The sequence below is a fragment of the Fusarium falciforme genome, chromosome 7 (genome assembly GCF_026873545.1).
Source record: "Fusarium falciforme chromosome 7, complete sequence".
NCBI lineage: Eukaryota > Fungi > Ascomycota > Sordariomycetes > Hypocreales > Nectriaceae > Fusarium > Fusarium falciforme.
This window is the reverse complement of record NC_070550.1, coordinates 3,551,015-3,574,726: the sequence shown is the minus strand read 5'-3', so window position 1 is coordinate 3,574,726 and position 23,712 is coordinate 3,551,015. Positions and strand designations below refer to the sequence as shown.

Sequence of the window (23,712 nt, the reverse complement as noted above, 5' to 3'; positions counted from 1 at the left end):
ATAGCACAGCTGTTGCACCAGGTGTCAAGTAGTGGAGAAAGACAAATACCATCTGTTAGCAACATTCCTACCGACAGACAAAGCTTACATCCAAGTTCAAGTCTGCCTTGTTGCCAATGCTCCATCACAACCTTCCGCCAGGCGTTGCCGTGTGGAGTCGGTTGAAGCTGTGGGAATGCCCTCGGGAACCACTCTGTGGAGTGCCGATGAAGTTGGACTTCAAGCTGGCGTTGGCCTCAGTGATTTAAAAATTAGGCACCAGACATTTTTAGAGATCTATATCTGCTACAATTATTGCCATGTCTTCTCAAAGTCTAGTCAACAGGGTTGCTATAGTCACGGGTGCCTCTCGGGGCATCGGTGCGGCCATCGCCCGTGAGCTCTCTAGCAGAGGTGCTCGTGTAATCATCAATTACCCTACCCCAGCCGAAAAAGAGGAGGCCGAAACCGTGAGACAGGGCCTCGCCTCACCTGAGAATGCCACTATCGCCGAGGCAGACCTGTCAACCCTTGAGGGACCAGCATTGCTCGCTGCAGCTGCTGCCAAAGCACATGGAAATCGTATCGATATCCTCGTCAACAACGCAGCAATTGGCCCTATGATTCCATTCGACTCCCCCGATGATTCTGCCTTGAATGCAGCGTGGGACAAGACAATCAACCTCAACTGCCGCGGAACCTATTTCCTCACCCGCGCCGTCCTGCCGTATCTCACCGAGACAAATTCACGCATCATCAACATCACATCCGATAATGCCCGAGATCCCCAGCACAACTCAAGTATTTACGCCGGCACAAAAGGGATGATCGAAACCTTCACGCGCTCCTGGGCTCGAGACCTGCCACGCAAGTATGGATGTACCGTCAACAGCGTCGCTCCGGGGCCAACGTCTACAGAGGCAATGAAGAGCTTTCCAAGAGAGTTTCATGAGAAGCTGCAGCCGGTTCTTGATAGGATGCCAATCGCTTCGCGGATGGGCACACCTGAAGAAGTGGCTTGGGTGGTTGCCATGCTGGCCGAGGAGGGCGCATCATGGGTGAATGGGCAGATTGTGTCTGTTAGTGGGGGCTCTGTTTTATCATGAGCGGTGATGACAGATGATTTTCAACTTTGATAAGGGCACTGATGTTATCAAAGACCGAATCACTTTATCCAATCACGAGATGGTTCCCAGCAGCTCCATGGACGATGCCACACGGAGGTTGACGCGTGAATGGAAGACGGAATTGTTCCATAAGGCTTCTTTTTGGCTCGGAAGGATTAAGCGATCTAGATTGAGCTTCACAGGGATCGAATGCCACACCCATCCGTCCGATTTGTTCAAGAGGTGTACCTTGACGTGTCAAGTCTCACGCTGCATAGCAGTCCATCGCCTATACAGATCGGGCAGCTGCTCAATTCACCAGCAGCGTGGAATGCCTAGAATCTTTCCACCATGGCAACACAAAAGATCCTTCTCTTCTTCCTCCAATAGACATTGCAGATTCCAAAGTCATCATATCTCGTCCAATGACGTGCCAGCCTAACCGCTGGATCATCAGATGTTGATAGTGCATGAAATACTAGTGGACGCTTATCTGCAGTGCCAAGTCTACCAAGACACCACTCGTGTTCATGCGGGGTAATATCAAGACACTCTATTCCAGTTAAGAATGGCACCATGAACCCTGCAAGCTTAGAACCAAGATATGTATCAACGGACGACTCGGAGACGACTAACTAAACTTGACCAAGGACCGACGCGCCGTGTCTCAAACGGGAAGGTCAGCCCGTTTCACATATACGCCGACACGGGGCAAACTCACCTTCTGAAAGCAGTCCGTACTTTTGTTACATAGGCTCGCTGATCGGCGACGGATGTCACCTAACTAGTCGGGCAGGTGTTTCCAGCAACGCGAGGCTGTAGCATGTGCCGAGAGACTGTTCTGGAATGCCAAGATGGTAATGCCGTGGTGGGACAGAATCGTGAGGTGTACTATATAAGAGGCAACACCCGCCTATGTCTGCAATACTCGAGCACTCGTTGTCCTCTCGAGCATCATGAAGTTCCTTTATACCCTCGGGCTCTTGGCGCCCCTGGCCGCCGCCAAGGTTTCGTACGATGGCTACAAGGCTTTCAGTATTGATGCTGGAAAAGACCACGATGCTGTGGACACTATCCTGAAGGATCTCAAGTTTGTCTCTCTGAGCTGTGAGAGCAACCACAAGACTCTCGAGGTGGCTATTGCTCCTGAGAGTCTTAACGCCTTTGAGGCTCTTGACCTCAATGTCACTGTGATCAGCGAAGATCTGGGTGCTGAGTTTGCTGTTGAGGGAGAGTTTGAGGAATACGATCGTGAGTCACAGCGGAAGAATAAACACACACTTAACTAATGACACTCGCAGCCCCCATGAGGCTCTCGGCCGCCCTTGCCGCGCTGCCTGACATTTCATACTTCAACTCGTATCACACGTTTGATCAGCATCTCCAGTTCCTCACTGATCTGCGAGCTTCCTTCCCCAGCAACTCTGAGGTCTTTACTGCGGGAACCTCTGTTGAGAACAGAGCTATCCGGGGTATTCACCTCTGGGGTTCTAGCGGCAAGGGAAAGAAGCCTGCCATTGTCTGGCACGGAACTGTTCATGCTCGCGAGTGGATTAGTGCTCCTGTAAGTAGTCTTGTCTTTGGAAGGGGTTTATTGCTGACCTTTTAGACTGTTGAATACTTGACCTACAAGATCATCGATGGTTACCAGAAGAACGATGCCACTATCCGCAAGACGCTTGACAACTACGATATCTATGTCCTCCCCATCGTGAACCCCGACGGTAAGAAACCCTAAACACACCGAAGAGCTTCGCTAACTTCCCCAGGCTTCGTCTACACCACCACCAACGACCGTCTCTGGCGCAAGAACCGTCAGAGACGTTCCGGCCAATCCTGTGTCGGCACCGACGTCAACCGCAACTGGCCCTACCAGTGGAACGTCCCCGGCGGTTCATCCACCAACCCCTGTGACGAGACCTACCGCGGTCTCGCAGCGGGCGACACCCCCGAGAACCGAGTGCTCGTCAACCACACCAGGACCATCGCCGAGAGCACGGGTATCAAGTTCTTTGTTGACTGGCACTCATACAGCCAGCTTATTCTTCTGCCGTATGGATACAGCTGTTCCGCTAGTGCTAGCAACTTGAACAAGCAGATGAGCCTCGCTGGTGGCGTTGCCAGCGCCATCCGGGGCGTCAACGGTCTCTCATTCCGATACGGCCCTACCTGCTCGACCATCTACCAGACCGCAGGAGGCAGCAATGACTGGGCGCAAGACGTTGCCAAGGCAGAGCTTGCCTGGGCTTTTGAGCTGCGACCGGCGAGTGCCAGCGCCGGTGGCTTCACTGTTCCGCCTAGCAACATTGTGCCTTCTGGTGAGGAGATTTGGGCGGGCATGAAATATCTGTTTGCGAATTTCTAGGTGGAATGTTTGATGAAGTAACTTTACATGTCTTTCTTTTGTACTTCACAAGGCTCTCGCGGCCACAACATAGTTTCCTAGATATAATCTGAATAAACGACCTTAAGACCTCAGCCTCAACAAGTGCTTCCAGGTCATTCCGGTTGAGTAAAGCTTTATGTTGTGTAAAGAGACAGTCTTTGAGTGGATGTGACTGGTTATTAAGAACCCGTAGTGCTGCATCCTGCTGAGATCTCTATTAAAACCTCAAAGCCATCAACTGCGCGACGGACCGACAGCTGTCGCATAGACCTTTGAACCTGCATCCTTGCCAGAGTCTGTATCGTCCGAAGCCTCTTCATTCTGCACTGGGGTGTTCTCTCTAGTTTCCTCCTCGTCTCTGGTTCCAATCTTATTCTTTGCCCTACTAAGATTGGCATTAGCATCGAAACTCTGGAAGAGTAGGAGGGATACACATACTCTTTGCGTTTGATATACTGGTTCAAAACATGAGTTGAGGCAATAAGTGCCAACGCACAGCCAAGACAGAACGAAAAGCCCTTTGGATATGAAGGTGCTTCGACAGTCGGAAAGGTGAGCAATGGAGTCCACGCTGTCGAAGACTGCGCAATAATAGTGATCAAAACGAGAGTAAAGGACCGTTCTTCTGGAGAGTCGCGCAGCAAGGTATTCACCCATCCATGGAAAACGCTGGATAAAGCGTTAGACCAGTACATGGTTGAAAAGGCAAACCACTTGGCTGCCTCGGGGATGTTCCAAACGACCAACATGATCAATCCGATGGCGTTGATTGTCGAGGCCACGGTCATTGCCCAGGCTGGTCCGAGGATGAGATCGGAGGCGAAGCAGGCGACTAGGTTATACAGAATACCCAAGGCTGGCGCGATGGTACCTAGCTCGTTAACCTTGGCTGGGCTGTACTTGTTAAGACTCTTAATCCAGAGGAGAAAGCTTCCTGTACTCTTGTGGATTCCAGCATTCCAAAAGAGAACATCAACGAGAATGACAGTCCAGAACTGAGGACTCAAAAAGATCTTTTTAAGATGTCCAACCTTGAAAGTGCCGTGCGTAACATGGCCGCTACTCTCAAGTCGTCGCTTCGCAATCTCAATATCCTTGTCGTTGAGAATCCAACGGTTCGGCTGGTCGATGGTGCCAGGAAGGAGAAAGTAGCCAAGTATTCCAACGGGAAAGGTAATTAGGGCACAGATGATGTACATCCATCGCCAGCCGGCTAAGCCGTTGACGCCCTCGAGTCGGTGGGAGGCTCCGGATGCGACTAGACCGGCGGTTAGAGTACCGAGGTTGAGGCCGACATAGAAGATGCCGCCACGTCGTGCGATTTCGTGGCCGCGATACCAAGAACCTAGGGAAAGGGTCAGTATGTACAACATTATGGCCATTTCAGCGAAGCTGCATACCGAAAACGTAGTGCATGGCCGGGAAGAAGGCAGCCTGTAGCGTGTCTTGTTAGCATCAGAAGCAAGACCTCAATGGTGAAAGGCGTACCTCGAAGAAGCCAACCATGAATCTATACGCAGCAGCCTCGGCAAATGAGTGTGTGCGATACTGCAGAAGCGTGAAAACTCCCCACATGATATCCATGAAGGGAATGGTCCAATACATGGGGATGTATGTGAAGAGGAACATAAACGGCAGCATGCCAACGACTGCTCCCACGGTGTACATGGTCTGCAGCTGGACCAGCTCGTTACCGTAAAAGTCCAGGTCCTCCTTCATACCGGCGACGTAGGCATTGTCTATAAAGGTCAGCAGCAGTTCAATAGTAATGTCGGTAGTAGTGGAATGCATACTCAGGTTTGCCTGGTCAATGTACTTGACCCAGTAGGCGAGAACAGCATAGGGCACCACGATAAGGTCAAGTTTGATGATGAACTTTCGCTCCTCAGGCGTGTCATCGTCAGCATACCACTGAATCTTCCACCACTGCTTCCTAGGCACCGTAGAGTCCAACATCTTGACAAAAGCACAGTCCTGGTTGGGTCAAAATCCCAAGACAGATGAAGCCCACTCAACAGAGGACAGCCAGCCCGTATAATAGTGCCTCGAAACAGCCGATATCGCTTTATATCTCGACCCTCCCATATCCAGAGCACGTCAAAACACTTGGGCCTCCCGCCATCTCTAACCAGAGTTTTTCCGCGGCGATGAAACGGTAGACAAGGTATTTGACTCTTCCCCGGCGAGATAGTGGAACTAGAGGCATCGGCGTCGTGCCGACAGCGGGGAAAAGATCGAAACGGGAGATTTTCACAAGCACGTAATTAATCCCAGTAATGGTGGATCGCCGTTACTGGGCAGGTAGAAGGTCGAAGATTCGACACATCCTCTTTTTTCGGTGAATAGAATCGGACCCTGAAGATAGAAAGAGACGGATAATAACGCTTTGGTATCAAAATGGCCCTATCCGTGACAAAGCCCGTCCGGCTGGTGGTGTCGGCATTCAGTTTTGCTGCCGTAGTTGTTCGCACGACAGGTATGGGGCATCTCGCGTCATCTAGATATAGCCCGAGTTTGACTATTGGGGTAATTTTCATCCAAGGGTCCCATCTCTCCCTGTAATAATCGGTGACTTATCATCTTTATACTCGGATGTTTGTTTCCAGAAGGAAACCACAGGATCCTTCTAAGGGTCTTGTGGAATGGAAAGCACAGTTTTTACGACCCTTCAGGCACTCGTGATGTCAAGTGGAGTTTCTAGGTGTCATTGATGAACACCAAACTGCTACCAAACGGCAAACGGGCAAGGATCGACTGAGCCTGGGACAGATTACAGTATTCCTGAGGATTTAAGCATAGTTAATAAGGATTCACGCTAAAATTTCGCCTGGAATCTATTAGTCAAGCTTAAAATCACGTTTGCATGAGTCGTTGTCTGAACCTAGATGATGCCATGCAGGCTGCAGGGTATGTTGTTGTAGCACTGTTCTGAAAGTCGTGGACCACGTTCTGAACCTAGACTCAGATGAAAAGGTCGTCGGTAAAGTTTAAGATAGTATAAAGCATCTTATCTAGATATTAAAAGGATTCAATGCACAATCGCAACATTTACAGCGTGAGGTAGGAGAAGAGAGTTGCAAAGGGCGAGAAAAGCTGACAGGACACATGTGGAAAATGAACATGTTCACCATGAATAGCTCTATTGAGTTTCCATATGCATAACTAAAAGAAAAAATCACAGAAAATTAAACTAAGCATATACAATCAATAGATAGTCAGTCTTCATGCTCCAACAAGTCCTGGTCGACTACAACACTGGCCCTGTGCCAAGAGAATAGCCCCAAGCTTGAGGCGCAGTGAGACAGGGCGTCAGTTCATCAACCAATCACTCAGTTTCGCCAAGTTGGACGCTCCTAGAGCCCAATAGGCCCTTCAGAATGTACAAGGTAAGGGTTGAGATATTCTCATCTTTTACCACACATTCAATACGGTCTCGATCCATCAGGTGTGACTGGAATGCTCATGTGAGATTAGTCATCGGTCAGAACCCTCCTGCCCGCATCATGAGCCAATGAAACACGTGCACCCCGCGCAAACATTATTCCAGGGTTCTGCTCGATGGATCACGGTTCCATCGCTTGACACTAATATCTGACCTGTTCAACTTCCGAAGCCGCTTCTTCCGAAGAATTGAATCTTTTACCCCTCAAGCATCGCCTCTCCTCGCGTCTAGAACAATGGCAACTCCCGAACTCACCCCCGAGCTATCGGAGCTCTTCTCCAAGATCGAGAACAACTTCAAGACAACCAACCTCGGAGAGCATCGCTGGTATCTCCTCGTCATCGCTTGCCTCTCTGCAAGCCCGGATCCGGAAGCGTCAGCAGCTCTGTACCTCTACCTCACGCGTCAAGAAGCCTACCAGACGAGCGAATCCAGACAAGCCCTTGTGAGACGACTTCGCGAGGCTCTGGTCAAGACCATCTGCCTCGTAGGCGTGTGCAAGCCCATCGAGGCCATTCTCGCAGTCGCAAAGGTCGAGAAGCCCGAGGATCGAGATTTCAGTCGAACTCGACAAGACTGGCAAGCTGATGACGCGAACCATGAGCGGGCCGTGAATTGGTTCAAGCAGTTGTACGCGCGTAATGCCACCGACACGATCGGTCTGTTTGACGCGCACAAGGATTTCTCGTGGATTTCCACCGAGATTACGTACGGGCTGTATCTTTCGGATCGCCAGATTCTCGATGATACGGACACGCAGATGGTTGTTTTGCCCGCCATCATGAGTCAGAACCTCCGCCTTGAGACGCATTGGCATATCCGGGGGACGCGACGGATTGGCGTGAGCAAGGAGGATGCTGAGATTGTTTGCGACAGTGTGAAGGCTGTGTCGGAGTTTTTTGGGATCAAGTTGAACAGGGTGCCTACGGTGGATGAGGTTGAGCCTGATGTCTAAAAGTTGCATCTGAACTTGGTCGGGCGAAGGACATGAGGACCAGATAGTGAGGTCTATCGTGACGTATTGGTAAAAGGGAGTGAAACTAGACTTGTCAAGGCCAAATAAAGTCATCCATTGACCGCCACAAGCAGCTAGAGCACTTGGTAGATCCCCCCCCCGCCACAATATGATGAGAAGCGTATTCACATTCAAGAGGTGAACTCGACCGCACAGCAGTGTGATCAGAGAGGTGAATGAACACAATCAGCTTTTATTGTTCAATCTAGATTAACCCAATAGCCAAGGTCCAATTTCCCATAAATGCTCCAATCTTCAGTCTACCAATTATCCTTGCCATCTTACCCTTGCACCGCCAACGCCCAGAGGATACATGATTACTCCACTTCCAACGCCATTAGCTTTGGTTCTGAGGTGAGGGTGTCATTGTTTGGCTTTCGAAACTCGCAGTGGTGAAACTCTCGTCAAAGCATCCTTGCTCAGATGCCTGGGTCTGAGGCTGGAAACGAGTCGATCGAAGCACGGGCTGAGCCTGTAACTGAGGATATTGGGCAAGACCGGAATTTAGATACTGAAGGTTGCCAAACCCCATGCCTCTAGGCATACCGTACGAGTGAAGGCCTGATACCGAGGTTGCCATGGGTTGAGATGCAGAGGCTTGATAATTGGCATGCCAAAAGTTCTGTTGTTGAGGCTGAGTCGGTAGCATTGAGTATGGCACCAACATCTGTATTCCGTACTGATCCTGGAACAAATATCCCAATCCTGGAACAGGGGCCATTCTTGCTGCAGTCAAGAGAATGGGGGTTCCCGACTGCTGCAAAGGTGAAAAGTTGAAGCCTTGGCCGCTAGCCCCAGCAATGGGTTCAGGGCCGGAAGAAAATTGGGTTTCTTGTTGCTGGGACGACTTGCGCTTGGACTTGGTGGCCTTTGTGGCTCGTCCTCTCTTGCCGGGGATGTTTTGCGCCATTTCTGGGTTGGCCATGTCAGTGATGGGGTTTGCCATAACCCTTTTGGGGGCAGGACCAACATCGGCATCGCCGTGTTGAGCGTCGTCCTGCTCGCTTTCACCCTAAGCAGGTTAGCATGTCGTAGATGGCTAACACAGGGCAGGTTCTTACCTCATGATCCTGGCTTGGTCGGGCAGCCAATGGAGCCATGATTGCGACTGGGATCCTGCGCGGTGTCACGCCTGGCGAAGAACGTCGATGACGCTTGATGGTAACAACACCGCGACGAATATCAGCCATTCTGATTAATCGTCCTATGTCGCTTCAAAGAAACATGACAGACTAAAGTCAAGGGACGACAAGAATAGGGGCAACGTCGAGTAATAGACAACTCCAATTGTGCAAACGAAACTCAACCATTGTTTGGTTCGAATCTAGCGGTCAAGATTTTGGTCATTTTCTCCGGCTTTCAAACGCTGCGTTTGATGCTTCGACGGTCGAGGATGCGTTTGGACTTGACTCCACCGCGGGAGGCTGCGCTGGTTAAGATGGGGCACGGATGTAAGCTTCAGGGATGCCAAGACGTCGAGGCGGCTGACCGAGGGAAACGCAAGGCTTGAAAGGCATTCTTGTTTCCTTTCATGTCAGAATAGCCAACCTACTGTTTAATACTCTTGGTGCTGCATGATGAGTGTTTATGTAGACCATCTAGTCTCAACAGGACGGGTAATGCTTGTAGGGTATATCTTCCAAGTCTACCACTCATTTATTACTTTCATCTATTATATTGTGACAATGAATGCGTATTATCTATATCTGGGCATAATCTTTCCTCTCTTATTTTGCATTACCCGCAACCTTTCCGCAGCACCTTGTCCCCGGGATTGGGTACGACAAGGGTTGGGTTGACCCGGCTCAGCGCCACATGTCGCAAGCCCATGTGCGTCTATCCGTTCAATAGTAACGTGGCCTTATCTCAGTACTTGGATCTCAGCCAAATGTCATCTGCCAGATGCAAAGAGGCGCCGTGGCAGCCGGACGCTAGCGGATGCGTGGGGCCGAGCCCGGTTTCGCCAGCTCCACCTCCGGATGCCGTGGTCTCGGGCCGTGGCATCGGCTTGTCCAAGTTTCAGGAGATTACAAAGTGTTTGATTGAGTGTCAGCTGCAAGGCCTGGAACGAGGCCCCAGCCACATATGGTGAGATTAGCGGTTGATGAGTGGAAATGAATACCCCTAATCCCATATGAGCCAGCGTGCGGTGTCCAATGAACAATCCTGGCAGTGGTCGAGCAAAACCAAGACCCTATGTGACCAACACTTTAATCCATTGCGATCAAGGCCTTTGATCACAGTCGCGACTAAATTGCGGGCAATGGACCTCACTAAGGGAATGGTTTGAAAAGGGATGCTGCTTTGTCGCGTTGTCTACCGCTGCTTGACTAGCCCTCACCGTGAAGATGGACGCGACGGTATTGGGACGTTTTCTCTATGCTTCCACACCGACAGCCTGCCAGCAAACACTCTCGACTGCGATGCCGTATACGTACCTAAGGAGATGCAGGTACCTCAACAACTCGCTTAACATTGCCATTCTTGAATGCCCCCTGCAGCAACCCGTGCGACCGAGGACGCCACAGCGCAGCTATGCCTCAGTGTACGGAAGTCATTTGACATAGCAAACAATTTGGTCTTCGGTAGTCAAGGGCATTTACTAGTTATTCTAGCCTAGTTTTCCTCTCCTTCGCTCTAGAATAATATTATATTTAAGGCTTTAAATATAATACAATTATTATAATTATAATTATCAGGATTTTTAAATTATAATTTAATTAAGGATTAAGCTTTTTAAAACATTAATTAGATTTTTATTTTTCAAAACTTAATTTTGTAAGGATTATTAGTCTTAGCGATCCACTCTAGCACTAATATATACCTGGAACCCTACTGGTTTAACAAACCAGTAATTTTTAGTAACCCATGGTTTATTCCCTCGAAGCTTGAAGTCGAACTCATGCAGCAACCGTGGAACCATCTTGGAGATCTCTAACGTGGAGATGTGTCTTCCGATACATGTTCGGGACCCCAAGCCAAACTGGAAACTGGTCAGAAGCCGCAGCAACTTTCAATCAATCTTTGATACTCACGGGCATCCAGTGTCGGCTCATTTTCGATAGCTGATCCGCATCCGCAGTCAGCCAGCGTTCTGGTCTGAACGAGTTGGCGTCTTTGCCAAAGATTGCTGGGTTGTAATGCTCAACCCAACTGTTGATACCTACGATGGTCTGTTTCGGTGATTAGCGTCATGCCTTAGCGGAAAGCAGATACTTTCTCACCCCGTCTGGGAAGAATTTCCCGCTGATTATAGCTCCTCCCTCAGGCACAACTCTCTCGATCGGTAAGCCGGTTGCCGGATGCATCCTGAGGGCTTCTTTAATAACTGCCTGAAGGTACGGAAGGCCAAGACTGTCTTGGAAGTTGATACTCGTCGCAGGACCAGTCTTCTTGGAAAAGAATCCGTCAATCTCCTCTCGGAGAATTCGCAACTTGTCTGGGTTGCGGAGAAGGTGATAGAGAATGGCGCTAAGGCTTATCGCCGTAGTATCCGAGCCTGCGACCATGTTCGCCACGCAGCCGGCAAGGACGTGATACTGCGTAAATGAGGAGTTGTCCGCTGTGTTCTTGGCAATGAACTTGGAAAGAAAATCCATGGTACCATGATGTTCAGAGGCACTATCGAGGTCATCAGTGACTATCGCCTTTGGATTAGACTGATGATCTGCCAGACACTGCTTGGTGAACTCGACGATATATTGCCGACCTGTGCCGCGTTTCCCGAGCCGGTTCCTGATGGGTGCGAGGTACTGATGCAGAGACGAGTATACACCGACCTCGGTCGCGTAGTACAGATGATTTTCAAGGTTTTTGATGATATCTCCGACATCTTGACCGTGATCAAGGAAGCCAAGTCTCTTTGAGTAAGTGATCATTCCAATCACGTCAAAGGCGTAGCATTGGAACCAATGTCCCATGTCAACAGGTTCAGCAGTGCCCTGCCGACTACTCATCTCCGACATTCTCTGCAGAAACAGACTTGTGCACTCGTCGACATAGTGCTCGTAGTTGACTAGTGAAGACATGCTATACATGTTCTGGTAGAGCCGCCTGTTGGCGCTGTGACGTTTCTCATCGCGGTCCGAGAAGATGGACCATTTGTGCGGATTCGGATCGCCCCAGGAATCATACCAGGACGACTTGAGGAAAGCGCAGCCATGTCCGTAGATGACCTTGGCAGCGAGGGGATCGCAAATGCTATATCTCTTTGCACCATAACGGACGATTGGGCCTGTTGCTCGGCGTCAGTTGTGAAACATCCAACCCAGCAAAGCGGCTTACCGTGTTTCTGGTGGAGAGCGATGTTGTCACGCTCGAATTGACCTCTGTCGATTCGCCAAGCGTACCAAAGATCCGTGAATCGTGCTAGCCAAGGCCCAGGGACTGACGCCAATGGGGATGCCCAGATTTGATAAAGCCTGATCAGCAGCTGGACTGCGAGAAGAAGGGCAGGGGCCAAGAGGAGAAGATAAGGATGCATTGCAATCTCTATCAATGGCCTAGATACGGCCCGCGATTGTGAAGTATCTCGAGATATCTGGGTATCCAATGCTTATCTGGGTGGGATGATATGAAGAATTCCTGAATCAGCCTAAGACGCTAGCAAGAGGTCAGAATTTGCTATGACAGATTTCGGCTGGTTAGCGGATCCAGAATCGGAACTGCGTCATCTCTACAGATACTGGAGTTTAAGATTATGTAGCTGGAATCCGAGGCATTCGCCGCTTCACCCCGCATCTCAAAAGCTCACGGACGACCTCGGCCGCGAAGCCGAACCAATAGTATGAACCCCTGCAATCCTTATCCGAGATGCTACGAAGCCAGCTCAGGGCATGACGGATCATGTGTCTCATGGCCGGTCCTGGTTATAGCAGTATCCGGAAGTCTGTTGTTGCTTGCAGCCGCCGACGGGCGTTTTTTCCATCTTCAGCCTTCACGGAGTTCTCGGCCGGTACCATCCAAAGTGTCGAGGCGGGAGCTAAAACTTAAACACGCAATATTCATGCAATTGTCTTACCACGCAATGCTATCATCGCTTCAGCCTAGAATTGCAGAGAACAGCAAACCAAACCATCATGCAGAGCACTCTCCCAGCATCATGGTACCGCGAGCCAGGCTTCTACGAGCTTGAGCGACGGGCCATATTCAGCAAATCATGGATACTGATCTCCCATTCCTGCCAGTTCAACGAGCCTGGAAAGTACGCTCGTTATGAAATGGCCGGCTACCCCTTCTTCATCATCCGGGACCGAACCGGCAGCATCAACGCGTTTCTCAACGTGTGTCGCCATAGGGCGTTCCCGATTGTGCATGAAGACGCGGGGAAGGTCATGGTGCTGTCATGCAAATACCACGGTATGAGTGGGCCTGAAGTTTCTGGAGCCTCAACTGACTTTGGCAGGATGGTCATACAGTATGAACGGAAACCTGGCCAAGGCCCCCCGGTTTGACCAGGTTGAAGGCTTCAAGAAGGATGACTACAAACTGTACAAGGTGCACACCCACATCGATGATCTTGGGTTCCTCTGGGTCAATCTAGATGCTGCTGAGAAGCCAACTCTGAGCTGGGAAGAGCAGTTCGGCGGCGTGGACAAGCAGCCAAGGCTGAGCAACTTTGACATGAGCAACTACGAGTACGATCACACTTGGTCGATGGAGGGCAAGTTTAACTGGAAGACTCTGATTGAGAACTACAACGAGGCTTGTGCACCGGTTGGACCTTCAGTCGTTCAATCTACTAATAGGAATCAATAGTGCTACCATTGCCCTACCGCTCATCCCGGCCTTGCACCATTCTTTCGGGGTAACAGGCAGATGGTGTACGGTTGCCACAAGTACTGGGTTGAGCACCTCGGCGGAAAGGGCGAAGAGCGTTCAAGTTCAGTTAGCCCTACCTACATGTTCCCAAATGCCTCAGTCACATTGACGTAAGACTCTGAGCTCCCTGACAATATTCCAACTAACACTCTTCAGACCCATCTTCTTCTACATGATGTCCATTGTACCAACCTCAGCTACAACCAGCTTGATGCGCTACGAGGTCTACCGTGCCAAGAACGCAACGCAGGAGCAGCTGCAGGAAAAGCTCGACTTCTTCGCCCAGGTCGAGGGAGAGGACAAGTGGCTTGCTAACGGATCCCAGGCCAACCTGAACAGCGACACGTACACCACCGGGCCGTTCCATCCTGATGTCGAGCAGGGGGTCACGTATGTCACGGGGCTGGTGAAGAAGATGTTGCATGATCATTTTGACGAGGAGAAGAAGCGCGGTCAGGAGTGGTGGCCTGCTCGCAGGGCTCTTGTTCAGTCATCTTCTGAGGAGGATGAGGCGTTTTGCCGTGGTGTTTGTGGGCACTCTGTCCTGAACGGAAATAATGCTCCGGAAGGGTTATCGTGGTGATTGATTCATTCCATGATGAAGTTTTTCTCGAGTCGCTTTAAATTTCATTGCTTGACATAAGAGCTTTGTTATTCTTTCTTTCTCTATCATGCTATAATACAAGCATTCTAGATCTGTACGATAATGCCCCTAAGGGCATTCAACCGCACCAGTGTCGTCACGAGTTGCTCTCTGTGTTCGAGATACTCAATCTGCTTCAAAACTTAGTGAGATATGTCATGCAGTCAATTATTTAGTGGTGTTCTCAGCAATACTCAGGAGGTCTTGAAGGTCGACCCCATTACATTTTTTCCTCATGCGGTTTTGGAGTAACCTTACTACCCTTCAGACCAAGCCAAGACACCTCTCAATGTAAAGAAGCAGCCTAGGTTTATACCAGTTGAGAATTGAATTCAGTGCTAAGTGTTTCATCCTCATTTACCAAATATCAGACAAGCCTTGCTTGTTTCAAACCAGCGATACCTCCTTACCCTTACCGCGCTATCCGCCTTGTTCTTGCCATCACGAAAAACCCGTCCTTCCATCACACGAATTCCCAATGGTCTAACTCTTTGAGTGTGAGATGGGCATGTCAAGAGACACCGACTGAGCGCTCTCAAAAGTGACCTTGGTCTCGGCGTCGAACGCTCGAAGCTCCGAGCGCGCATTCTCAGCCCCTTCTTTGACAAGGCTGGCAATCTTCTCGGATCTTGGCAAAAAGCGCACTTTGAAAGGCACCGGGCGATTGACTTGCGAGACGGTGTACGCGTCTGGATCGAGAGTGACCTCCACTCCCTGTTCATTTGTTAGCCGGTAATCCGCGGATTATTACAATATGCTCACATTTTCATCCAGCCCGGGGCGGATGTGGAACGCCCACAGCAAAGAGACAATGGTAAAGTATAGACTCTGCTGCGCCAATGCCTCTCCGCTGCACACTCGCCTGCCCCAGCCAAACGCGTTATGCCCTCTCTTGTTCGGGTAAGCTGGCCGGTCGAATCCATCAAGAAACCTTTCCGGCCAGAACTTCTGAGGCTGGGGATACTCGCGTGGGTTGCGTGAGATGGCGTAGAGATTGCCGATGACAGCTGTTCCCTTTGGAATGAGGAATCCGTTGTAGACATCATCCTCAGTCGGGGCGTGGGGAGGACCGCCGAGGGCAAAGGCAGGCCGCCACCGCAGTGTTTCGTTGATGATGGCCGCCAGATAGGGGAGATTCTCCTGATCGGACCAATCTGGATAGCGGTCGTGGCCAATCACGCCATCTATCTCCTCCTGTGCCTTGCGTTGAACGTCCGGGTTGAGACACATGGCCAGGACAAACGTCAACATTGTACTCGTCGTGGTATCAACTCCAGCACCAATGAAGTTGCCAGTCAGATTTGAAATCTCGACCTTGCTGAGACCATGTTCTTCTTTCTCCCTCAGCAGCCTCTTTGCAAAGTTATCCTGTGCAGCCTCAGCGCCCTCGACGGACAAGGCGTAGAAGTATTTGTTGGAGGTATCGGCAAGCTTCCTCAGCTGGTTCGGAAGCGCGTTGAGCCATGGAGGCATCAAGGCAAGGATGGGAATGGCCTCGGTGTAAGTCTTTCCCGGGAAGCCAAGATTGGCACTTCCGACAAATGCCTGGGCCACTTTGAGGACAGTGTCAGATTCACTGCTGATCCGACGGCCCCAGGCGATGACGGATACGATGGACACGGTGAACCGCAGGGCACCCTCGACGAATCTTCCGGGATCGTTGAGACATTCGTTGATGAGAAGCTTGGACTCGTTTGCTTGAACAGATCGGTATGTTTGGACGATCTGGGCATTCGCAGCGGAGTGCTAATGGTCGGATTAGTATCACCTTGCTAGCTAGTGCTGATAAGGACCGCAGCTCACAGTGAGCCTCCGGTGCAGTCGCCACTGCTCCCCGTAGGCCAGGCCAGCTTGATTGAACTTGTTCAACCCAAAGATCTTGCCAGTGAGTGTCTTGACTGCTCGTGATGAGTAAATGTTTGCCAGCTTGTCGCACAGATTCGACATGGACCAAGCATCGTTGCAAATGGTGACAGGGGTATGTCCATCCCAGATAGTGATGATGGGACTCTGGTACTTGAACGACCACTCTTCGAACTTCTTCCACTGTCTGCTGCTGGGGATGTGAAAGATGTTGCCAAACAAGGGCAGCGGGAATGGGCCTGGTGCCATGCGCCGTCTGAGCCGGAGGACGCGTACGTAGTCGACGAGAACCCAGATCACACCGTAGGCAATGACGGCCGCAGCCACTACAACAAGGAAGATAAATATCAACATGATTGCCTCTTTGGTCAGTGCAGTAAGCTAATTAAAGGTGTGATAGCTCTGAGGGTGGAAGCAACAAAGCGAAGCGTCCCACTATATGTTGAGCTTCGTTTACGACTAAGGAGCGAATGTCACCAGAGGCATCAATTGACTACTACTGTAACTAATCGGCCAGAGTAAGCCTATCTCCAGCCGGCCGGATTGGTCAGGCCTACTGATACGGAGGCAGCAATGAGGGGGGGGTTGCCCTCGGGAAATCGGACGGGGTGGGACTCTCTCGGGTTTTGGGGTTTGTCGGCAACCTACCCCGCCGGCCGAGGATCCGACCCCGGGTTCGTCTTGAGATAAGGAAGATATGGGAGATTTCTAAGGAGATGATACCCTTCCAATATAGAATTTTGGGATGATCCAAGGTCACATTTGACAAGACAGTTTGGCGAAAGGAGGACAGATATTTTCCAGGAACAAATATTAGCAACTCTTCAGTCTTTCGGATTGATGAAATCTAGCTAGGCCTATTCCATAACTAATATCACGCATTCCATCTATCCGTGAGAGCGGCTAACTACTTGTCCTTCTTCTCGAGATACTTCTTCGGCACTCGAAGCGTGGCATAGTTCGACATGGCATCCAAGTGCTCCTTGTCCGAAATGGGCCTGCCCTCCTGCACATACGTGCCCAAAAGCTTGAAGTAGTTGATGTAGTACGCCGGAGTATACGTGTTGAAGAACTTGACCTCCTGGTCCGTTGGGTTGCTGAAGGTGTGGGGAGCCCGGGTTGGGACAGTCACGTAGTCCCCCTCGTGGGCGTCTATGATGTCCTCGGTGCCGTCCGCCTTGGGAAGATGGTAGCGAATTGTGCCCTTGGTTGTCAGAAAGGTCTCATCGTGCATCTCGTGCCAGTGGGCCGGTGGGCCCTTGAGTCTGGGGGGGAGAGTGAACTCGGCCGCTCCGATGCGGTTGTCTTTACCCGACGAGTCACGGATCAGCTTCTTCCTGTTGAGGGCTGGCCGCACTCACCTGTGCGAGACCCATCTTCCAGCACACGGCAGGTGATGAGCCCCAGCTTGATGATGTCGCCGGCTTTGGCTGGCACGAAGTTTACCGGGGTGTTATCGGTGGGGATCTCGCGGCCGGGGCCAAGTTCGACATCATCATCAATGGGCTCAATGGTAGAAGTCTGTGGCGACATGATAAGATGTCTGGGTAGCTAGCAAGAAATAAGTTTGTATTTACAAGATACAGAATTACAGGTGCATCAAGGTTACCATAAAAGAGGCCTTCTTTTCAATCCTAGTATCGCTTTCAGTCAGCAGCAGGGTGGAGACTCGACCCCGGACTCGTCCCCCGAGTTTTGCGGGAGAACGTGGCTTCACGATCCTCGGCCGCGTCTTCCACTGAATGCGGAATGTCCGAGGCTCTCCGTTGAACATGAGCCGCGGGCCACGCTCGTACTTTCGTGTCAAGGCGCTAGACAGCTCCGGGACAACAGATGACAACACGTCGTGCTCCTTATGAACCCCTGTGTCTATGAGATCCATGATTGACAATCTTGAATAAGATCCGCAATTTGAAGTCTTAGAATTCCTTTCAGTTCTCAAGAAATACTCTCACAGAACCGTACAATGTATTACGAACCTGGAAACATCCCCCACGGCCTCCCCCGTGACCCCTTCAAGGCATGCGTCGTCCCCCGCCCCATCGGCTGGATCTCCACCATCTCCGGCACAGACCCGGACACGCACAACATCGCGCCCTACTCGCAGTTCAACAACCTCACCTTCGACCCGCCATACGTCATGTTCGCGGCCAACCAGAAGCCCGACTCGCAGCGCAAGGACACGGTCCGCAACGCCGAGCTCACGGGCAAGTTCTGCTGGAACCTGGCCACCTGGGACCTCCGTGAGGCCGTCAACATCTCAGCGCAGCAGGTCGACTACGGCGTGGACGAGTTTGAGCGCGCGGGGCTCGAGAAGGAGTACAGCCGCGCGCTGCCGGGTGATCCTGTGCCGATGGTCAAGAACAGTCCCGTCAAGTTTGAGTGTGTCTACCACACAACTCTGCGGCTGCCTGCTAGGCCGCCGATGGGGACGGTTGACGTCGTCATTGGTAGGGTGATTGCGGTGCATATCCGGGACGATGTCTTGACCGATGGCAAGTTGGATGTTTCCAAGACGCACCCTATTGCTCGGTGCGGGTATTTTCAGTATGCGGTGATTCGGGAGACGTTTGAGATGATTATTCCGGGTATGGATGAGGCAACGCACGCGGGGTTGGAGGGGAGCAGTAAGATACATCAGAAGATTCAAGATGTTCACCTATGAGAGAGTCATTAGTTAAGAGAATTAGACATCATTTGAATGTTTAAATGATTCTTTGCTTGATTTTGGTGTGATTGGCAAGCTCTCCAGTACATGAATAAGCCCCCTGAACCCCTTCAACCCTATTTACTACTACATGGCTATTCACTTATCTGCAGTCTTGAGAAGGTGGAAAGGGATAATTCTCTTGTTTCTCGTACGGAGGTTAGAGCAGTTAAATACCCCATGAGAGGTTTCACCTTTCATGACGATGCAGCTAGGTATGAGTCTTCTGCTGCAGGCGGCAGAAGGTTAAAAAGAATAAGAAAAAGGCCACTATGTTAGCATTGGGATATAATACTATGATGTGTTGACAATTTGTTCTTTATTAGAGTTGAAGCCCGGTCCTTGATGCGTTAACTGAGCCACAAGATCGGCTATTCATTTACAGTTATTCGGTGATCCCAGTAGTGCACCAAGATGCAGAAAACCACTTGATACATGATCAATTTCAACCACCCTCCGCCATTCATCAGAAAACATCGTCGAGGAACGAAAAGTCCTGCACGCCTCCAAAGTCATCAACAGAGAACTGGCCATCTATCATCATCTGATCCGGGTCTGGGAGTGGATCTGGTATACCACCCATGGAGAAATCCGGCATCGTGTGAGTATACGCCTGACGCCATGGACTCTGTACCATATCAGAGAGTTGCAGAGCCAATGACGAGACATCTGTGGTAGCCGGTGGAGGGATAGCCGCATTTGGTTCAACTGATCTGATAGGGGGCTGCTGTGGTTTTGTTTCCTGCCTGGGATAACTTGCGGTAGCCGATGAAGTTTGTATCACTGGCACAGCCGATGAGGATGATGCCACGGAGCCTCTGAAGGATGCCCGCCTCAAGTCATTCGCATTCCGCGAGCCTCGTCTAGCCCGCTTGCTCAAAGCCTCCCGCCGTGCCGAGCGTGCCTTTTCCAGCAACCTAATGATGGACCGCCACTGCTGGGGTTTCCTGCCATTCAGCAGCGAAGCGGGATGCTCCCACCGCAGCACGATGGCCTTTTCAACCGCTTCCCACGCTCGACGCGAGTGTCTGCAGAACGGATCCATCTGCAGCCAGACGAGGACGAGCGAGAATGCATGCCATTGCGTGTAGGAGCTGAAAAGCCAGAGCCACGGGCGCGTACGCGGATCGGTCCTCAGTTTGTAGTTGAGTTCCATGACCTCGACTGCGACGAGGAAGAGCCTCTCACGGGTGGCTTCTGGCATGGTTCTCACATCGTGTAGCGGGTTGCATCCGTGCAGTCTGACTTTGTGGAAGAGCATTCTGGTAAGGATGACAGTAGTCTGAACCTCGCATCTCAGCACGTTTCGTTTACAGTACCGCGACCTAAGAACTCACCCAGTGAAATGCGTTTGTCGGAGAACATTCTCGAAGAAAGCGCTCTGAGAAATTCGACTCGCAAGCCTCGATCCAATCAGCCCGCTCCTGCGGTGTAAGTTCCGCATACGCTTTCCCTGTAGCTCCGCACAGTCTTCTCGAATCAGCCATACAGCGATACATGCTGGTGATCTGGCAGCGTGCTAGCGTGAAGGTCATCTCTGTGATGCGTCTTGCTTCAGGCGGGTACTCTGCCATCGCGGGATATATCTGTGCGTCGTCTAGGTTTCGGGGTGGGTTGGTGTCAGAGCTGCTCATCTCAAGCCTGTGCCAACAAGTTAGAATGAGGCACCGGAAAACTCAACCTGGGACGTGCCGTGCTTACAGGTTGTATTCTCCAGAGTAAGCCTCCGCAGACGGTGCATCCAAAATAGCAATCTGCCACCAAAGCCTGCGTCGCATCTCCACCTCATAGATCGACAGCCCAACGAAACTATCCTCTCTGTGCAGCCCAAAGGTCTGGGCCAGCCGAACAGCCAGGCCTGACAGCTTCCAAGACAATCGGGGTTCGTGATGCTGGAGGAACACGAGGTACAGAGCCAGGGCCTGCAGCGGGCGGATGTCGCCAGTGTGGATGAGCAAGGCGCTGGCAAATAGTCCCTCAAGTTCCTCCCTCAAGCGGGATAGGACCTGTGCCTGCCCGTTGCCAAAGATCACGACGCATTCTTCCTCGCTAAGGCTAGTCACCGCTCCGTAGTAGGCCGCCAAAAGGTTGCACTGCATACCGTCGGCCGAGCTCGGTGAATGCCATCCCAGAACAGCCTGCTCCAGCGACGGAAGATGCAACAACTTGGTCAACGGCTCCACCCTTTCTTTGTATATGCCCCAAAGATGCATTTTCTGGGCAACCAAAATCTGCATAACTCGTTCTTTGGAGTTGGCCAGTGTCCCTGGACAGCGACCTGTCGACGTTCTCTGCATGTCGCTCTGGTCTTGATGGGCGTTGTTGTCGTCTGTATCTGACTGGGAGCCACTACTGATCTGTAGACCATTAGACATGTTTCAAGAAGGGGTTTTGCGAGCTCTTACCTCGGTGCTTCCGTCGTCCCAGAACCACCGCCTCACGTATATGTCTTTGCCGTGGTCGCGGACAATCTTGCCCGGGCTCTCGCTGTGGCTCGACACTGCACTAGGGGTTTTACCAGTTGCTTCCTGTGCCTCGCCCTGATTCTCAGCTCCAGCTGAGCTCTCTTGGATGTAAGGCTCAGGCTGAATCTCAGTCGCTGCTCCTTCCTGAGCAGCAGTGGGAACCACAGACTGCAGAGGTTCCGTTTGGTCGTCCCCATCAGAGAACTGATTGGAAGGCAAAGAAGCCTCAGCCGTCTCGGACTCCTTGGGCTCCAGTGTCTGCACAGCCTTCTCAAGTCTCTGCAGCATCTCAAAAAGCTCCGGTGCCATCCCGGCCTGAGCCCGGTTCGCGATGCTGACGGGGAACACGCACTCGTTTCCAGCCTTGACGCAACTGGTGCATGGCTTCTGCTTGTCGCACTTGACCTTTCGCTTGCTACACATCAAGCATGAGCGCCGTTTTCTGCCGGCATTGCTTGTGTGTGTTGGAGCTATGTTGGTGACAGGGGCGCTCGCTGTCGAGGGCATCTGCTTGTCCGCCATGTTGCTTTGATTCGTGTCGTGACCTAGCCCTGGTTCCACGAGACTGAGGATGGTAGTGTATGAAGCCCGATCTAGGCAGTCGCACTACTGATTAGACTTCCGGGACCCCGGCCGAGGGGTTTACAGGCGCTATTCGAGATCGAGGAGACCAAATTTACAGGGATTGGCCCGTCGGCCGAGGCCGCCGAGCAGCATTGTGGTGATCGAGACTAGACTCCACTATCTATCACATCACCAAGAAGGTGAACAGCTGGGAAAATAATCGGAAATAAATATGACGTCGTGCTATATCATGTCTCATGATGGCAGTAATTCCAATACGCCCTCTGCTAATTGCTAATTCCTGACTAGGAGCACGTTATCATCTCGATTACCTGTACGAGCTTGCCATCATGAAACTCAAATGCGAAGAAACACTCGATTCTCTGACACAGGGCCTCTCATCTGGGCTTCCGGGAGTAGTGCTTGCTGCTTTCAGTAAAGACGGTACGGCCACCGTAAACTACGATTAAGCCTCAACTCACATATCTATCTAGAGACTTTCTACACCGTAGCTAAGGGCCAGCTCAAAGAAGAAAAGGGTCAGCAAATCACCCTCGACAGCACCTTCTGGGGCTTCTCCTGCACGAAGCTGCTCACCACGATCGCCGTGCTACAATGCGTTGAGAAGGGCTTGATTGGTCTGGACGACCCGGTTGGCAGCGTGCTGCCAGAACTCGAGAATCCGGATGTCATCAAGGCCAAGCCCGACGGACTTTTTGAGCTCGTGCCGGCCAAAAACAAAATCACCCTGCGCCATCTGGTAACTCACACAAGCGGCCTCTCCTACGACGCCATGCACCCGATACTGGTAGCATGGAGAAAGTCCAGAGGGGAATGTCCTTTGGTGATGAGCGGCAAGATGGTCGAGGCCTTTACCCTGCCTCTTCTCTTCGAGCCTGGGAGCAGCTGGGTTTACGGTTCAGGTCTCGACTGGGTTGGGGTGCTGGTGGAGAGACTCAACGGTAACACGAAACTGGCCGCCTACATGCAAGACAACCTATTCAAGTCTCTTGGATTACGAAGCTCGACCTTCCATCCATCCACGAGACCAGACATCCTGACAAGGCCCAGATGTGGCATCGGGCCGATACGGGAGAGCTGTCACCGATTCCGTCCCCGTATCCGCTAGATGCACAAGATGATAGCGGCGGTATGGGGCTCATAACGTCAACTTCGGATTTCATCGCCATTCTGCAAGATCTTTTGAAAGAGAAGCCCGTCCTCCTCAAGCCGGACTCTGTGGCGGCCATGTTTACCACTCAGTTTGAGACCGGAACACGCCAATACGAGGGACTTGTGGGACAAGAGGTACGCTCCGTATCCACCTGTGATGGTCCGCTTCGCTAACGACTGCCGACAGTCCCTGCACAAGCAATTAACTGGAGACGACACGGGTCATCCCGAGGTGGCATTTGGCCTGGGTGGTTTGGTTGTTCAGGGGAATGTGCCCAATCTCCCGTCCAAGACGCTCACCTGGAATGGAATGCCCAATATTGGCTGGTTTGTGAACCGGGATAGAGATCTGGGCGCCGTTTACGTGAGCCAAGTGCTTCCTACGGGTGATGCAAAGAGCGTGGGGCTTCTAGGGGAGTTCTGGAGAGAGATCTGGAGCAAACATGGGCAGTCTTGAGTATGCGACTGCAGTGAAACCGGCATGTATTGATATCAAATCAAGATATATGTTTAGATGGCACTGATAGCACACACATTTGACTTCTATCC

General features: G+C 51.4%; 12 protein-coding genes across 12 annotated transcripts; 6 read left to right on the top strand and 6 right to left on the bottom strand.

Annotated features, from left to right (window-relative positions):
* Positions 1–299: 299 nt before the first annotated feature.
* On the top strand, positions 300–1,085 carry NCS54_00978300 (Hypothetical protein; the record flags this gene model as incomplete). Its single annotated transcript, XM_053155116.1, has 1 exon — positions 300–1,085. The coding sequence occupies one exon, from the start codon at positions 300–302 to the stop codon at positions 1,083–1,085; it is 786 nt and encodes a 261-aa protein (XP_053011091.1).
* Positions 1,086–1,908: 823 nt separating this feature from the next.
* NCS54_00978200 (Peptidase-M14 domain-containing protein) lies at positions 1,909–3,450 on the top strand (the record flags this gene model as incomplete). The annotated part of the gene is made up of 5 exons (XM_053155115.1): positions 1,909–1,942; positions 1,986–2,336; positions 2,387–2,649; positions 2,695–2,809; positions 2,855–3,450. The coding sequence occupies 5 exons, from the start codon at positions 1,909–1,911 to the stop codon at positions 3,448–3,450; spliced, it is 1,359 nt and encodes a 452-aa protein (XP_053011090.1).
* Positions 3,451–3,705: 255 nt separating this feature from the next.
* NCS54_00978100 (Hypothetical protein) lies at positions 3,706–5,427 on the bottom strand (the record flags this gene model as incomplete). The annotated part of the gene is made up of 5 exons (XM_053155114.1): positions 3,706–3,856; positions 3,910–4,816; positions 4,872–4,905; positions 4,960–5,210; positions 5,265–5,427. The coding sequence occupies 5 exons, from the start codon at positions 5,425–5,427 to the stop codon at positions 3,706–3,708; spliced, it is 1,506 nt and encodes a 501-aa protein (XP_053011089.1).
* A 1,721-nt stretch (positions 5,428–7,148) lies between these two features.
* NCS54_00978000 (Hypothetical protein) lies at positions 7,149–7,868 on the top strand (the record flags this gene model as incomplete). Its single annotated transcript, XM_053155113.1, has 1 exon — positions 7,149–7,868. One exon carries the CDS (start codon positions 7,149–7,151, stop codon positions 7,866–7,868), a length of 720 nt encoding a protein of 239 aa, XP_053011088.1.
* A 397-nt stretch (positions 7,869–8,265) lies between these two features.
* Positions 8,266–9,118, bottom strand: NCS54_00977900 (Hypothetical protein; the record flags this gene model as incomplete). The annotated part of the gene is made up of 2 exons (XM_053155112.1): positions 8,266–8,940; positions 8,990–9,118. The coding sequence occupies 2 exons, from the start codon at positions 9,116–9,118 to the stop codon at positions 8,266–8,268; spliced, it is 804 nt and encodes a 267-aa protein (XP_053011087.1).
* Positions 9,119–10,945: 1,827 nt separating this feature from the next.
* Positions 10,946–12,411, bottom strand: NCS54_00977800 (Hypothetical protein; the record flags this gene model as incomplete). The annotated part of the gene is made up of 3 exons (XM_053155111.1): positions 10,946–11,101; positions 11,153–12,162; positions 12,213–12,411. The coding sequence occupies 3 exons, from the start codon at positions 12,409–12,411 to the stop codon at positions 10,946–10,948; spliced, it is 1,365 nt and encodes a 454-aa protein (XP_053011086.1).
* A 595-nt stretch (positions 12,412–13,006) lies between these two features.
* NCS54_00977700 (oxygenase subunit alpha) lies at positions 13,007–14,331 on the top strand (the record flags this gene model as incomplete). Its single annotated transcript, XM_053155110.1, has 4 exons — positions 13,007–13,286; positions 13,333–13,643; positions 13,686–13,858; positions 13,905–14,331. 4 exons carry the CDS (start codon positions 13,007–13,009, stop codon positions 14,329–14,331), a joined length of 1,191 nt encoding a protein of 396 aa, XP_053011085.1.
* A 543-nt stretch (positions 14,332–14,874) lies between these two features.
* NCS54_00977600 (Hypothetical protein) lies at positions 14,875–16,608 on the bottom strand (the record flags this gene model as incomplete). Its single annotated transcript, XM_053155109.1, has 3 exons — positions 14,875–15,105; positions 15,154–16,137; positions 16,195–16,608. 3 exons carry the CDS (start codon positions 16,606–16,608, stop codon positions 14,875–14,877), a joined length of 1,629 nt encoding a protein of 542 aa, XP_053011084.1.
* Positions 16,609–17,161: 553 nt separating this feature from the next.
* On the bottom strand, positions 17,162–17,787 carry NCS54_00977500 (Cupin-2 domain-containing protein; the record flags this gene model as incomplete). The annotated part of the gene is made up of 2 exons (XM_053155108.1): positions 17,162–17,559; positions 17,616–17,787. 2 exons carry the CDS (start codon positions 17,785–17,787, stop codon positions 17,162–17,164), a joined length of 570 nt encoding a protein of 189 aa, XP_053011083.1.
* A 433-nt stretch (positions 17,788–18,220) lies between these two features.
* Positions 18,221–18,919, top strand: NCS54_00977400 (Flavin-Reduct domain-containing protein; the record flags this gene model as incomplete). The annotated part of the gene is made up of 1 exon (XM_053155107.1): positions 18,221–18,919. The coding sequence occupies one exon, from the start codon at positions 18,221–18,223 to the stop codon at positions 18,917–18,919; it is 699 nt and encodes a 232-aa protein (XP_053011082.1).
* A 508-nt stretch (positions 18,920–19,427) lies between these two features.
* On the bottom strand, positions 19,428–21,948 carry NCS54_00977300 (Zn(2)-C6 fungal-type domain-containing protein; the record flags this gene model as incomplete). Its single annotated transcript, XM_053155106.1, has 4 exons — positions 19,428–20,243; positions 20,299–20,602; positions 20,663–21,318; positions 21,367–21,948. The coding sequence occupies 4 exons, from the start codon at positions 21,946–21,948 to the stop codon at positions 19,428–19,430; spliced, it is 2,358 nt and encodes a 785-aa protein (XP_053011081.1).
* A 392-nt stretch (positions 21,949–22,340) lies between these two features.
* On the top strand, positions 22,341–23,620 carry NCS54_00977200 (Beta-lactamase domain-containing protein; the record flags this gene model as incomplete). The annotated part of the gene is made up of 4 exons (XM_053155105.1): positions 22,341–22,434; positions 22,485–22,952; positions 22,997–23,298; positions 23,351–23,620. 4 exons carry the CDS (start codon positions 22,341–22,343, stop codon positions 23,618–23,620), a joined length of 1,134 nt encoding a protein of 377 aa, XP_053011080.1.
* Positions 23,621–23,712: the final 92 nt, after the last annotated feature.